The sequence below is a fragment of the Papaver somniferum genome, unplaced genomic scaffold (genome assembly GCF_003573695.1).
Source record: "Papaver somniferum cultivar HN1 unplaced genomic scaffold, ASM357369v1 unplaced-scaffold_19, whole genome shotgun sequence".
Lineage (NCBI taxonomy): Eukaryota > Viridiplantae > Streptophyta > Magnoliopsida > Ranunculales > Papaveraceae > Papaver > Papaver somniferum.
In genome coordinates, this window is record NW_020628818.1 from 1,690,720 (window position 1) to 1,705,953 (window position 15,234).

The 15,234-nt window shown below is 37.6% G+C and overlaps 2 protein-coding genes across 2 annotated transcripts; one reads left to right on the forward strand and one right to left on the reverse strand.

Annotated features, from left to right (window-relative positions):
* The first annotated feature begins 9,045 nt into the window (after window positions 1-9,045).
* LOC113338866 (ferritin-3, chloroplastic-like) lies at window positions 9,046-11,502 on the forward strand. The gene is made up of 8 exons (XM_026584266.1): window positions 9,046-9,417; window positions 9,496-9,579; window positions 9,682-9,742; window positions 9,828-9,915; window positions 10,518-10,579; window positions 10,678-10,743; window positions 10,917-10,980; window positions 11,079-11,502. The coding sequence occupies exons 1-8, from the start codon at window positions 9,134-9,136 to the stop codon at window positions 11,126-11,128; spliced, it is 759 nt and encodes a 252-aa protein (XP_026440051.1). The 5' UTR covers window positions 9,046-9,133; the 3' UTR covers window positions 11,129-11,502.
* Window positions 11,503-11,856: 354 nt separating this feature from the next.
* Window positions 11,857-14,577, reverse strand: LOC113338865 (40S ribosomal protein S4-3). Its single transcript, XM_026584265.1, has 5 exons — window positions 14,453-14,577; window positions 13,918-13,995; window positions 13,639-13,819; window positions 12,631-12,728; window positions 11,857-12,508 (listed from the first exon to the last, which is right to left on the reverse strand). Exons 1-5 carry the CDS (start codon window positions 14,453-14,455, stop codon window positions 12,074-12,076), a joined length of 795 nt encoding a protein of 264 aa, XP_026440050.1. The 5' UTR covers window positions 14,456-14,577; the 3' UTR covers window positions 11,857-12,073.
* Between the last annotated feature and the right edge of the window lie 657 nt (window positions 14,578-15,234).

Below are 15,234 nucleotides of genomic sequence, written 5' to 3' on the forward strand. Positions count from 1 at the left end.
GTCCCAAGTGTTTTAGGGTTCAGTTTATAATTTTTGTATGTTGTAATTAAGTGTTGGGTGATTTTCAGTTACTCACTAAAGTTATGTTTTCACTTTTCGTCGTGTAAACCAATGTACCCCACAACTTTGGTTATAGTCGGCAAGTTTTCAATGTTCTTAAATTGACGACTAAAACTAGATCGACAAGCTTTAGTTTTTTAACAATGACGACTCCCTTAAGGTCGTCATGGTTATTATTAATTGAAAATGATGATGTTTGTTTATTTTTTGTCCAGGGAAATGTTAATATTTTCCTGGAGTAGTCGTTACAATGAATATTTCCTAATGCGCCAATCACAGTTTAGTCACCACATTTCCATTGTATTATATTGGCGACTATGTGAGAAAAAAGACACAAGAAAATAAGAATTCTTGTTACTTTACAATGACGTCCAACCTTTGGTCGTCATGTATATGAACCACGATCGTGCCGTCTATTCCAGGTTTTTTGTCACAATGTTGTTGGAGTATTTTGGTCGTTAGTTTGATAAATTTATACCTTGCCAAACCTGGAGAAAATTTAAATTAGTTTTTTCAAACTGTATCGGTTGGCATGGTCGTATGATAATTATGACACTGATCAATGAGTAAAACATTTAGTCGACATGGTCATAAGTACAAAATAATAACGACTTAGATAAATAGGAATATGTAAAAACATAAAAAACCACATCCATTTCATTCATTAGTAGTAGTCCACAGTTCATGCAAAATATAAATGAGATCACAATTTTTTTTTATTATTTCCCAAGCACAATCACTCTTCATTCAAATCTATTAGAGTGAGTTCTTTCGAATCTATTGAACCTCCTTCACTTAAATCTATTGGACCTTTGATAGACTCATCCAAAGCATTCTAGAGGTCATGTTGTCCTCATAAAGTTTCATATATTCCCCGCTCATGTTGTTTATGAACTTTTTCCTAAAACTGAACCTACAAAGATGAGGTAATGGACAATCCTTATGTAATTGTAAACCAATAAAATGATTGTTATCCACCAAAGCTATAACAATTATGCAATACTTGAGATGATCTACAAAAACTGCATGTTTGGTGGAAATGTTAGACAACTTATGGGACTAAAAAGGTAGACAAGCATGACCACGCATCCACCAATAGATGGACACACTACAACATTCTCATCCAATGCTCCCATTTAATTGGTGCATTTTTCTTCGTCCTTTAATACGAGGAAGAAAATCCTTGAAAGTCACTTCTTTGTCTTCCATCGAACCTTCTAGCATCGTTGATATATAAAACTTCTTGTCTTTTTCCAGTCGGGAGCCATCTTCTTGATTATATACTGACACCGGGTGAATTCTCCGCAACGAATCCACCCAGATGTCCCAATTGTTCGGATGCAATGTGAAACCCTTAATTTCCATCCTTTGAAATGTCGTCGGTACCAAGAATGAACTCATGAATAATTTGAGGAGGTTGTATGAGATATTCATCTAATACCGGTTTTATTACCTTTCTCGGACGACCTCTTTTTCTTACGACATCTCCTACATTTGGTTGACTCTCAATAGGAGGTGTAATCCTTAGATTCACTTGTCGAACCATTGGTATAGTTGTTTCATTCCTCGGACGACCTCTTTTATTTACAACCTCTTCCAAACTTGCTTGACTATCAAGAGGAGGAGTGCTATTTGGTTTCTAGTTTGAAACCGTTGGTGTAGTTGTTTACTTCCTTGGATGACCTCTTTTCTTTTTAGCCGGATCCTCTTTGTATTTCGCCTCAGTATACTCATGTTCGGATGGATCTCTATCCATACTCAACAAGTGTTTCAATTCAATCCTTTTTTGTGCCCTTGTCTTTGTGGTAGGTGGTGTACCCGGTGGATCTTGCTTCATGGGTTCTTCAAGTTCTTCCATAAAAGGGTAAACAATTGACATCAACTTGTGATTCAAAGTTTGTTTTTCCACCCGTTCAATTTGGGTTACTTGTCGAGAATTATTCGCCAAGTTCCATGTCGCCAAACTATTCACCGGGAGCTTCTCTAGAGGCCGAAATGAAAGATAGTTGCTTCCAATAGGATCAATATCCTCAATCGGAATCGGAGTTGTATACCTACCATGCATATGATGACAAGGAATTCCGATAGCCTCCATTATCCTACAATAACAAGGAATGCTCGGGTCATCGTACTTTTGATACAACTTGAGATGTTTCATCATAAAACGTATTTCCCAATGTGAGACGTTGTACTATATTCCCACAAGCAACCAATCATCCTACGAATATCACTTTTAACTTTCGGTGCCTACTTTCGTCGAATTTCTTATTTATCTTATTGAGATCTTTATTAGTGTACTCATGGATAACATGTTGTACCGTCATAATCCCATTTTGACTAGTGAAAAAGTAGACCTTTTAGTCTCCCACGAGCTTGCCTACCATACTTGTCGAATCAAGTTTGAAATGTTTATAATCGCCTCGGCGACGATGTGGTCGGGCCACATACATTTTTTATGTGGCCTCTCTTTATTTTCTGACACCTATTTAACTAAAAAAACCTGCGTCCTCCAAATCCCATTAACTTTTCTACTTTTTGAGAAAAAGTAGGAAGTTAAAAAAAAGAAAAAGCATAACCAGTTAGGTAATAAAACTGTTTTTCAAGTTTTTTCTTATTTTATACGACGTGTCAACATTTGAAGAGAGGACACATACTTGAAGTATGTCGACATTTGAAAAGAGGCCACATAAACGGTTTGTAAAAGCGTACACAAATCTCTCTTTGTTTGGCCTCAACCATTGTCTCTTGCAATATGCCACTACTTTGGGATAATTAGTGCCCCAATCATCCTCAAACTATTTCAAGTTTCTCTCATATCTTGCACGGTCATCGACCATACCAATTTATCCCACACTTTCATGAATAACCCAAATTTAATTCTGCCTTTTTTCCATTCTTCATCTTTTTTCTTTTTCTCTTCCTCTCTCTCCTCTTAATTTATTTTGCTAAGACTGTTAGAGCAATGCTCGGTTGAACCCATAATTTTTGCTATATCAAGCTTGTTGTCAATGTTAAATGATCAAAACTATATCTTGATTTCTAATCTACTAAGTCAAGTCTCAGACTAGGTTAGAATTTGGTAATTGAGTATCAGACATCACCTTGAAGACTGAAGACCGAAAAAGACATTTGGAGAAACAACACTGAGGTTGGAGGGTACCATAATAACGCCATGCACGCCAGACTACCAGTGCCGCTTATGTTCCTCTCTCTTGTACCCATCCCCTTCACGCGCCCAATCAGTCAATGGAGAAGCAAATCGGTTTAAGTGGGAAGCGCCTTCGATACCAAGGAGCAATATATGCCGATTATAGAGTCAATTGGCAATATTTGTGGAATGTTAACTGCACCAGCGTTCTTAGTTCTCGAAGGTATTACATCACACACGACTTAATAACTCAGATCCTGAATGAACTGATTCCCGAGGGTTGTGATTCCTTGCGCACCCAGCTGGTCTCCGCTCGCACCAGAAGGAAGAGTTGGGAAGAACATAAGGACGGTACATACAGGCGGCACGTCTCTTTGAATACGGTAACAACAGTACAATGTTTATCCATCTACTAAGTATCCAGTGAATGGTAGCGGGCTAGCACGATTTCAAGCTTTTATTATCTCTATTCTTCTCTTGGGTAACATTTCTAAGTGCAAAAGCTTACGTTTCTATATCACTCGACATTCATCATCTGCCTCGCTCATTCTATGCATTCACTTCTTTTTATTGTGTGAGAATGATAGAATTGGCAAATACCCATGTGACCTCGTTAGGCCATGTACTTAAAACTGTTCGAGTCCATCCTTGTATAACCATGAACATTTGGTTTCACTTTTTCTGATGTCATTGCAAGCATGTACATAAGCTTTTACAACCTGGCGCGTGCATCTCAGTATCATTGCCTCAGAGCTCTTGTTTTCCCTCTTCAAGTATAACATATGGATGACGATCCTCATATAGGAAGGCGCCATACGAATATAGTGTGCACATGCGATGTATTATTTCTTTATTAGCCTAGCCTCATCTTGATATGAAATTAACACGTCTTATATCTATCCTTACTACTCGTCTTACACTCGGCATATCTTACAATTTCGAGCATGAAATTTCTTTTTCTCTAAAGCGCTTGAAGTTATGCATACATATGTCATCCAACACTGTCTGAATGTATAGTAGCATGTGGTCATCAAACCGATTAATCCGCTGTTATGAGTTCACGCGTCTGTCCCATTCTTTAAAAGCATGAAACGACTTAGTCAAAATGCTACTTCGGAGTTTCTGTTATATTTTGAAATATGAAAGCATGTATCTTTACATCTTATGCGTCACTGTTAGTTTACGTGCTCATCCCATACATTTTATCCAACTAAAAGCATGAGGCGTTTAATCTAAAAATTACTTGAATATTGGTATGTGCACTTCACGAAATATGCATGTCATCTAGTCGCATGTGGTCACTCGTTCATCCCATATACTTTAGTCAATTAAAAAGTATGAATTGGCTGAGTTAAAGTGTAACTGAATCGTATTTATGCTTCATGGAATATGTACGCCGCCTAGTCACATGTATAGGTTGCTTTCTCATCCTATGAAATGTATATATTGACACCTAGATATATGAATATGCCGCCATCTTGAGTAACAAACTATGTATAAAGCGCCTAACTTTTCATATGCCTCAATATGATCTTGTTGTGAAATCCATGATCCGCTATGTGAAAAAAAAAAAAGAAAAAAAAATCTAGTAACGTGTTTCGGGCACCATGCTAGCAAGGGTCCGTAGAGGCCGCTTGAACAAATACAAAGTTGGAAAAAGTTGCGGGAATGCCAAAGGCTCCCGATCAGCTGACAAATTTGTAAAAGGTTGCGAAACGTTAATGACGTCCGATCGACTGACAAAAGGTTGCAGAACGTTAATGACGTCCGATCGACTGAAAAAGGTTGCGGGAAAGCCAATGGCGTCCGATCGACTGACAAAAGGTTACGGAACGTTAATGACGTCCGATCGACTGACAAAAGGTTGCGGGAAAGCCAATGGCACCCGATCGACTGAAAAAAGGTTGTGGAACGTTAATGACGTCCGATCGACTGACAAAAGGTTGCGGGAAAGCCAGTGGCGCCCGATCGACTGGCAAAAGGTTGCGGAACGTTAATGACGTCCGATCGACACACAAAAGGTTGCGGGAAAGCCAATGGTGCCCGATTGATTAAAAATTTGCAAGAACGCCAATGGCGTCCGATCGACTGATAAAAGATAGTAGGAATGCCAACGACGCCTGCTCAACTGACAAATAACGGAAAGGTCAAGACCGATCAATGGACGGGAACAAGGGCGTTCATCTTATGCCCGACCCACCTGCACCTCAAGGTGTTATGCGCCTCCCACTCGCACCTCAAGGTGTTAAGTAAATTCGAAGGGGGAGTAGGCGCGTTTATCATATGCCCCGCCTCCCACCTTCTACCTTTCAGTAAAAATGAATGGGTAGTAGCAACGTTTATCAGATGCCCCGCCTTCCCACATTTTATTTTTAAATAAAATGAAGGGGGAGTAGGCGCGTTTATCATATGCCCAACCCTCCCACCTCCTATCTTTACGGAAGGGGAGTAGGCGCGTTTATCATATGTGCCGCCCTCCCATCTCCTATCTTTTAACAAAAACAAAAGGGGAGTAGGCGCATTTATCAGATCCCCCCTCCCCCCTCATACCTTTAGATAGAAACGGAAGGGGACTAGGCGTGTTTATTATATGCTTTCACATATCGTCTCTCAAAAATGAAAGGGGGGAGGGGGGGGGGGGAGAATTAAAACACACTCTTAGTCACAAAACCTTATCCAGCCCCTCCCATTCAAAAGGGGAATGGAGGGAACACACACATGTAAGACAAATATCGAAAAAGGCGATACGATCGGCCACAAATATACAAAAAGACGACGGGTTTCCCCGTGCATCCGATCGGTCACAGATTCACAAAGAAGACGACGAGTTGATACGCTCATCCGTTCGGGCGAGGCATATGGGATTACCTCCAGTACAAAGGGTTCACCCCTCAACTTGAAAGCGCGTTCTTCCTATCCCAGACATAATCATGATGAAAACACACCTCCATTATTTACCCCCTCTAAACGCCCTCCAACCACGCGGAACGGTTAGAGAAAATAAAAGAGTGGGGCTAAGTAAAGATTACACCTTGTCTTCACCACCCAGCTCAGAGACTCTCAAATTATGCTAGCAATAGAATTCAAAGGTTCAAGAAAACTTTCAGTCATTTTGTGCAAGAATTCTATGAAAATACTTATCCAAAACGCTCGTCGCGCATGTCAGCCGCTTCTTGCAAAAAACTATCTTGTTTCATAAACCCCTCAAACTCGCGGACTGGGGACTCGACTCGAGGAGACTATACAAGGGACACTATAATGGAATGCAATATGACTATCGGGTTATTTGACAATTACCCCAACATGAAAAATATTACCCCTTATTCGGGCTAGTGTGCCCCCGAAGGGGAGGCAAACCCAACATGAAACATGGGGACTTGGGGACTAAAGCCCAAGTCCACTAAGAAAGTATCCATAAAATGGAAAGGACAAGGAATGAATTAATAGGAAATAAGGAGGTTCATACGGAGATACATACTCATATATCCGATAGAAAAATCCACAACAGGTGCATTTTGAAGCATACGATTGATATACATCTCCTTTTACAGCTTTCATGAGAAATAAGAAACTCTTACAATTAGTAATGATGCATCTGCTGCCTTCAAAGCGACAATCATTTGCAAAATGACCAGATAGTGTACAAAGACTACAAATAATTGGTAATGGTGCACTTAAACCTTTCATTGTTTAAGCTTGGTTGAAGATGAAGTTGAAAGTACTTTTATACTAGCAAAACGCTTAGTGGGTAGTATTTGAAAAAATTAGCCGTTGAGCATTCAATTGACTGTACTATTGACTTCAAAGTGTTGTTTTTATACTAAAAATAGGTTATAGGTCTTTGTAGTCTCAGGGTCTATATTTTAGTACCCCAAGCGACCATTCAACAGTTGTCAAGGTAGTTACTTTACACCATGACGATTTAGTCGGCATTGTAAAACATTTAGTACCCCACCGACTTACTACTACTCAAACATTGTTTAAAACACAGAAAAAGATTAAAATTCCAAAGCAACTAAAACTGAAATTAACATAAGCTTAAGAGTTACCAACAAGTCTAAAACCACAACCACGATTTAAGAGTACAAAACATAATATAAAATGTCTGAGAAACATTCCATAACACAAACAAACATATCAAACACATTTTCATGGATCAATATTATTGTCATCTTCTTCCTCCACTTCATCGGGGGTTTTCAGGATCATCAACTTGTTCTTCCTCCACTTCATCCAATTTTTCAGCATTATCAGCTTGTGCTTCTAACTCCTCAGGTGGACCTATGTAGTTATCATCCTCATTGTAATAGGGTTCACTGCTGAAAATTCAGTTTCCTTGAAAAAAAGTATTGGATCATAATCATCTGTATCTTTTTCATCTTATTCTTCCTCTGGTGGTGTGCATTCAATATACTTGAGGGGATTAATAGGATTGTTCATATCCCTTAGAAATTGTTCACAATTGTTCTTAGCCCACACAAATAAGTTTCTTACAGGGCCATTCTCTTCAGTTACATCACAATGAGCTTTTGAAGGAGGATAAACCTTTTCAATCCAAGATAATAACTCTGGTACATTGGTAGGAGGGTCATCCTCTTGGAACCTAAAGAATACACAAGTACAAGCTATGAACACATAAAAGAGTTTTAAACCTAAAATAGTCATTACGTTCTAGCTTTAACAACAATGTCGACCATAAATGTGCCTAAATAGTTGTCATGTTATAGTTTTAACGACTGTGCCGACCATAAATGTGACTAAATAGTTGACATGTTATAGTTTTAACGACTGTGCCGACCCTAAATGTAACTAAATAGTTGTCAGTTTTATATATGTATATATATTTCAAGATAATGACGACGTGCAACCTAAAATTTACACAAGAAAATCGAAGTTCCCGTGACATGAAGTTGTCATGTTATAAATGTAAGACGATGACGACCAAAACAACTAACACAGGTCATCATCATTGTAGCTTAACTAAGCTTAACTAACGTGTTGACCCTGATTATTGGTTTACAGTATCCATTAAATAATATCAAAAGTTGACATGATCTCCATTTGACAACCTCGACGAATAACACTAAATTTCTAGGGTCGTCATCATGCAAATAAAAATACCATAACGACGTATAACCCGGAAAATCATCATTTTTTATAGTCTAACCTGATTCAACAGTCATAGCATACAATAGATTAATGGGTTTGAGTTTAGACATCGGTTACAGTTTTTTTCTCGCGGATGACGGGTTATTTTCAACATCTTCAGGGATTGTATGTTTGGATTCACTGTTTTCACTAGATCCAACTTTTTTCTTATCTTTTTTCTTTTATTTGGAGCTGTTGATATCACTTGTTGCTTCTGTATTGTTATTTGATCGTTTAGGATCCACCATTTTTGTGAAAAATCAAAATTGACGATTTTCCAGAGGATAATGGAAGTGTTTTTTAAGTGTTTCTAGGTTTTAAATTTTAGGGTTAGCGGACGTTATGAGACGGGGTACATTTCTTAGTGTTTTTAGATCCAAGATAAGTTCACCAAATAATGTAAATTATTCGCAGAATATTTACCACTCTTTAACCAAGGCACCAGTACGTTGTCTCGCACCAGAAGAATCCACAGCAGTCAGCGAAAAAAAGATGGCTTTCCCAAAATTCAAAACGATAAACTATACACGCGTCATACCAAGATTTTTCGTTATTGACCCCTCTTTTTTAGAATATTCTCCATGAGTCATGAAGACCACAAGCCCGCCACGCGCCCCATCTATATCAATAAATCGTAACCATCCACTTAGTTCACCACTCAACGGTTCATATCAAAAAGTGAAACCATTATATCTTCTTCTTTCTCCTTCCTCTGTGATTACCCAAAGCTGCTTATCATTTTCATTTCCCCCCCTGGTTTCATCTCTCCAAAATCAAATGGCTCTCAAGATTTCTTCTGCTATTTCTTCTCCTCTCCAAACCTCACAACTAGAAATCAAACCCATATTCGCATCTCCTTCTCGGGTTTCGATTTTTCCCAAGAAAAGAAATGTTGTGATATCTGCTGAATTAAATAATCGTGCTGCAATAACAGGGATAGTTTTCGATCCATCGGAAGAAGTAAAGAAAGAACTTGTTTTGGTTCCAAATGTTCCTCAACAATCTCTTGCTCGTCAAAAGTTCACGGATGATTCTGAATCTGCAATCAATTATCAAATCAAGTGAGCTTAATTTCTTCATTTTCTTTTTCATTATTAAGGATTTTTATATGCTGATATTGATTTCCAATTGAGTTGCAGCGTGGAATATAACGCGTCGTATGTGTATCACGCCATGTATGCGTACTTTGATAGAGATAACGTAGCTCTTAAAGGCCTGGCAAAGTAAGCTTCAAAGAATAAAGCTTGTTTTTATGTTTTGTTAATTTTGGGTATAATAAGGCTTGATTTATCATTATATGATGTTTGATTATTGTTATAAATCAGGTTCTTTAAGGAATCAAGTGAAGAAGAACGGCAACACGCCGAAAAACTGATGGAATATCAGGTTTGTTTTCTGAAATGAAAAAAGAATTGGACTCAATTTGATGTTTGGGATTTGTTTCTGATGTTGTGGTTGTGGTGAGCTACAGAATAAGAGAGGAGGTAAAGTGAAGCTGCAATCTGTTGTCGCGCCTGTTTCTGAATTCGAGCATGTTGAGAAGGGAGATGCTTTGTATGGTAAGCTTCCCTTGGCTTTTATTTGAGCAACCAGGCATATTTGTTTTCGTAGTATTTTTTTCATGATGATTGTTCGTACAGGTGAATTTCTTCTTTTTAACGGTATTTATAAATTGAGATTATTGCTTAGTTGTTCACAAAAGCTTAGGCATCAATTATGCCTGAGTTTATTTAAACAAGCTTAGATATGAATCATGTTGCATATTCATGCTCGTTAGTCTTTTGTGCAAATATATACGTAGACCCGATGTCCGTGTACAATTGTTAACTCTTTAAGATTTCTTAATTATGCCCGAGTTTATTTAGACAAGCATTGCTATGAATCTGTTTCACATTCATAGTCGTTAGTCTTTTGTGCAAATGTCGTAGACCCATGTCCGTGTGCAATTATCAAACTCTTTAAGGTTTCTTATTACGAGCAGTCTGTTGATTTGTTATCAACAAGATACAGTATGGAACTTGGTTTCCGCATTTTAGTTTCATTTCCCTGCAGTTAGCTCTTGTCGTCATATTTTTAACATGCCTGGAATTGATTCCGAGAATCTATAATTTGATAATGTGTACTTGTTTTATTTTTGACCTTTTGCTTGTTCTTGACTCAGCTATGGAACTTGCACTGTCGTTGGAGAAGTTGGTGAATGAGAAGCTTCTCCATTTGCATAGTGTAATTATCATTATCCTTTCCTTTTTGCTTTTATTTGGTGCGTTATCTTCTAATAAACATGGCTTCTTCTCAAATATATCTTTCTTTGCTAATGATAGGTTGCGAACCAAAACAATGACGTACAACTGATGGATTTTGTGGAGTCCGAATTTCTGACCGAGCAGGTATGAACGGTTTTTGATACTGGATTTCTTTTGTTGCAAGGAGGTGTGTTTATTTGTTCTATAGTGAGTTATTTGGCAGTAAGCATTTGAAAAAATTGATGATTTATTTGTTTTTTTTGAAGCAATTGAAATTGATGATGTCTGGTTGTGACATATTTCTTTCGTTTGTTTAGGTGGAGGCTATTAAAAAGATATCAGAATATGTGGTTCAATTGAGGAGGATAGGCAAAGGACATGGTAAGAAATCAGATTTCCATACCCCTCTCGTCTCCGTTATTTAATATCCTTGTAGGATGGTGCCTAATCTTGTTGGTAATTATGGGGTTTGCTTGTAGGTGTTTGGCACTTTAACCAGATGCTGCTCGAAGAAGGAGCTGCTGCGTGATAAATAGAGAATCCCTCTTCGTTCGCTCCTTGCCTTGTCAATAGTTTCGTCCAGTGTGGTTGGTGTTTGCTTGAAGTTTGTAGCGGTGTTTCTTAGGCTCGTTGGAAGCATAGAGTTATTATTTAGAGAAACTGTATTATCAGCAGATGTTGAGATGTAGGATCTGACTCTAGTTTAGAAGGCAAAAGGTAGGAACTCAGATCAATAAAAGTAAACCTCCTTGTGAGCGGCTTACTTCAGTCTTATTGTTGCAGTTAGTTGGATATTAGTAACTTAGCTTATCATGTACGCAGTTATGCCACATTGAATGGTTTTGAATGTTTGATTGATCATGTTTGAAAAATATAGAATGCTTGATTGATTATGTTTGAAAATATAGATAGATTAGCTGCCAAATTTGAAAATGCTAAGAAAACTATTCCAATATATCCAGTAGAGGAAGAACGTGACTAGTAGCATACAAAATGCGGATGAATGCAGATTTTGACAACACTATGCCATCTCACCATACTGTCAGGCCATCAAGATCAACTGCACACACCAACTGTAAGCATAATGAAAATGCACAGTTTGAAAGAATGCAGACTAATTCTGCACCTATTCCAGAGACCAACTGGTTCATACCCAGCTTCTCACTATACTGTTAGGCCATCAGGCCATCAACTGGAAGCATAATGCAAATGCACAACTGGAAGTACGCAACTATTCCAGTGGACCATCAAACTAGATCAAACCATATATCTGGTAAGGTGACAGTAAAGGTCCAAACTGAATATAGCAGAGGTACAAAATCTTGTTCTATACAGTGCCAACTATGAAAACAAAACACAAGTTTTTAAGCTAACATTGGAGAAATACTTCAAAATGAGAAAAGAGAGCAATCCAAAGAAATTCTTTAACAAACTATCTCTGAAACCTATCAGAATTTTATCATCATAGTAAAACTCAAGCAGTAGCGGCTCCTTGTGCTGCAAGACGCTTCCTTGCCTCTTCGATGATGGTTAACTTGATACCCTTGCCCTTGGGGAGAGTCACCCAAGGCTTTGTCCCCTTACCAATGGTGAAGACATTTGCCAAACGGGTGGCAAATTCATGACCGGTGCTATCCTGGATGTGAAGGGTGTCAAAACTTCCCTTATGCTTTTCTCTGTTCTTAATGACACCAACACGGCCTCTGTTTCTTCCTCCAGTAACCATGACAACATTACCAATGTCAAATTTGATAAAATCGACAATCTTGTTGCTCTCAAGATCAAGCTTGATGGTGTCGTTAGCCTTGATCAGGGGATCTGGGTAGCGTATAGTGCGACCATCAAATGTGTTGATGTATGGGATACCCTTTGATCCAAAATGCACATTACGGACCTTGCAAAGCTTGAACTGCAACAGTAAAATGTTTTGTAAATCACATATTCTTAGTAAAATATAAGTCTATGAGAACATAAAGAAAAGGCTTAATTATATTCCATACAATTATGAGAACACAAAACAAAAAGACTGACCTTGGCCTCTTCATCCTTGATTGAGTGGAGTCTGAAACGACCCTTGGTGTCATAAAGGAGACGGAAGTTCTCATTTGTCTTGGGAATTGACACGACATCTGAAAAACAAAGCCAAAAGAATCGCAAAGCTAAGCACAAGAATAAATGGAAATGTCTTGGGAAATCAACACATACACATATGAAACATGAAGGTTCTTAATCCAGTCTATAATGATCTTACGCCATCCATAATAAATCCAATAGAATGGTCCAGAAGCATTATGCACCAGAATAGCTAGACATTCATTGACCATCATCCATAATAACTTGTTCAGAGAAATCATCATAGTCCTGAGTATGAATGAATTTAATGAAATCCAATTTCTGAATCATTTGGTCACTGTTGATTAATATAGAATACATGATCACTCCAACCAAATTATCAATATCACTAACAACACTGTCAATATTATTGAAGAAATTTATTGGCTACTATTACCGATTTACTGCTAAATACCTAGATGAAGCAAATAGGTGCAAACATACATTTATCCAATAAATATCCTATTTACTGCAGATAATTGCAAATTGTAGACTAGACATTTGTAGCTTGAGAAGATAAAACCGCAATCAGAAAAGAACTGAGATAACAAATTGAATGTAATGGCCTTTGGAGGCGGATTTGAGAGAAGTATGATTGAATGGGTAAGCAGTTGCCTGATTTTGTACAAAGTAGAGGTTTTAGAGAAGAAAATAGAAAGAATAATCTATCATTTGATTCCCCAAAATTAACCCTCAAAATCTCAATACAAATCAAAACAACCAACAAATCCCATAATCAAAAGCACAAAATCCGTACTATGACTCCATCATTTCCAGAAATGGAAATTAATATTAGGGATTGAATAACTGAGCACCTTACAGAAGACCTGTAAGTATTTCAGAGCTACTGAAAAGCTCTCCCCATTTTGCATCAATCCCATATTTTCTGTAATAGTATAAAACAAGATGAGGGATAACAGTACATACCCATGAACCCAGAAGGGTATGTCTTGTCAGTCCTGACCTTTCCATCAACAAGAATATGCCTTTGCATCAAGATAGCAATAACCTCACGGTATGTGAGAGCATACTTCAACCTATTACGCAAAATAAGGATCAATGGTAAACACTCCCTAGATTTGTGTGGACCAGATGATGGTTTTGGAGCCTACAAAGACAAAAATCTCCCATTAAAACCAAATCCAATAAGAATAAGCATCAAATATGATAATAAAAATACACAAGAAAGGGACTATTGGTTCTTACAAAGGCACCACCAAGCTTGTCAAGCATCCAATGCTTAGGCGCATTGAGCCTCTTCAAATGCTTCTTCAACCCTCTTGCCTGTATTACCACAACAAAATTATTAAATGTGAAAGAAATAAAGGATAATAATAAAATAAAAATAAAAAGTCACATAAATCATAACATATTCAGCGATGAACAATAAATCTGGCAAAAATTCACACTAAAATGGCCTTCACATGAAGCTCATCACATCATAACCTTGTTTCGCTTTAGTTTTCTGGGTCATCTTACTAAACCCTATAAGTAACAACCATAACAGAAGATTCATATCACTAAACCCTAAAAGTAACAACCATAACAGAAGATTCAACATCAACAAATAAATCAGAAAACAAAATCCAGCCGAATACTGAACCTAGAAACAGCTACAGATCATAAACCAGCTAGATCTACATAAAAAGTTCATGTACATACTTGAAACAAAACCCTAGATATCTGTATATCAACCAAAATAGTGATTAAATCGTTAAAAAGAGTGAGTAAGAGAACAAACCATTTTGAGTTAATTCGCCTTGGACTGATCAAAGGCTAAACGCTGCTTTTCTTCTTCAGTTTGAGGATAGGGAAGGCATGAAAGAACAAACCAGGATTTCGCCGCTTTGCTATATAGTGTGTTTATTCAGTAGGAGTATCATTTTGTCCTTAGGGTTTGGTTAATGGACTTGTATCGAAATAATTAGACAAGCCCAACCCAAGCATGTTTTGGACCTTCTTAACTCCCTGGAACTTGACTTGAGCCTTTTCCTTTCTTTTTTTCTCTTTCGTTGTTTTTATTTATTCATTTATTTATTTATTTTTGAAAGAAAGGGACATATTTTATTAAAATTGCCACGTAACCATGGAGTAGAAACTACTAGACATATTCTATTGGAGTACACTTTCAAGAGTAGTATGGCTAATGGTTTCAGGAGCAAGTTAGAGTATTCATTGGAATGGAGATAATGTGGCAGAGTAGATAAAAAGCTGGTTTACAGATGCAATGATTACGTCGGTTGATGACTGGGCGGTGAAGATGGCAAACACAGCTCGGAAAATATGAAAAGCTCATCGTAATTGTGTTTTTCAAGATATATGACCAAATTCAGTTGGGGTTATAAAGAGTTTCAGCGGCTAAATGATAGTATGGAAAAGACAATGAAGCTGAAAAAGCATGCCGCAATGTTTATTCAGGAAAATCCGAGACACAAGGACCATTGGAAACCAACAAAAACTCTCACTCTTCTCCTTATGTTGTGATGCATCATATAAAGAGCATAATATTATACATCATATCGG

What these genes read in the sequence shown, in the direction of transcription:
- LOC113338866 (XM_026584266.1), top strand. Translation starts at nt 9,134, where the DNA reads ATGGCTCTCAAGATTTCTTCTGCTATTTCTTCTCCTCTCCAAACCTCA. An exon ending in AGCTTCTCCATTTGCATAGT is followed by an intron (nt 10,580 to 10,677) that starts GTAATTATCATT and finishes TGCTAATGATAG; the next exon opens with GTTGCGAACCAAAACAATGA. An exon ending in CCGAATTTCTGACCGAGCAG is followed by an intron (nt 10,744 to 10,916) that starts GTATGAACGGTT and finishes TCGTTTGTTTAG; the next exon opens with GTGGAGGCTATTAAAAAGAT.
- LOC113338865 (XM_026584265.1), bottom strand. An exon ending in ACAAGCTTGGTGGTGCCTTT is followed by an intron (nt 13,820 to 13,917) that starts GTAAGAACCAAT and finishes TTGTCTTTGTAG; the next exon opens with GCTCCAAAACCATCATCTGG. An exon ending in TCAAGGATGAAGAGGCCAAG is followed by an intron (nt 12,509 to 12,630) that starts GTCAGTCTTTTT and finishes TTACTGTTGCAG; the next exon opens with TTCAAGCTTTGCAAGGTCCG.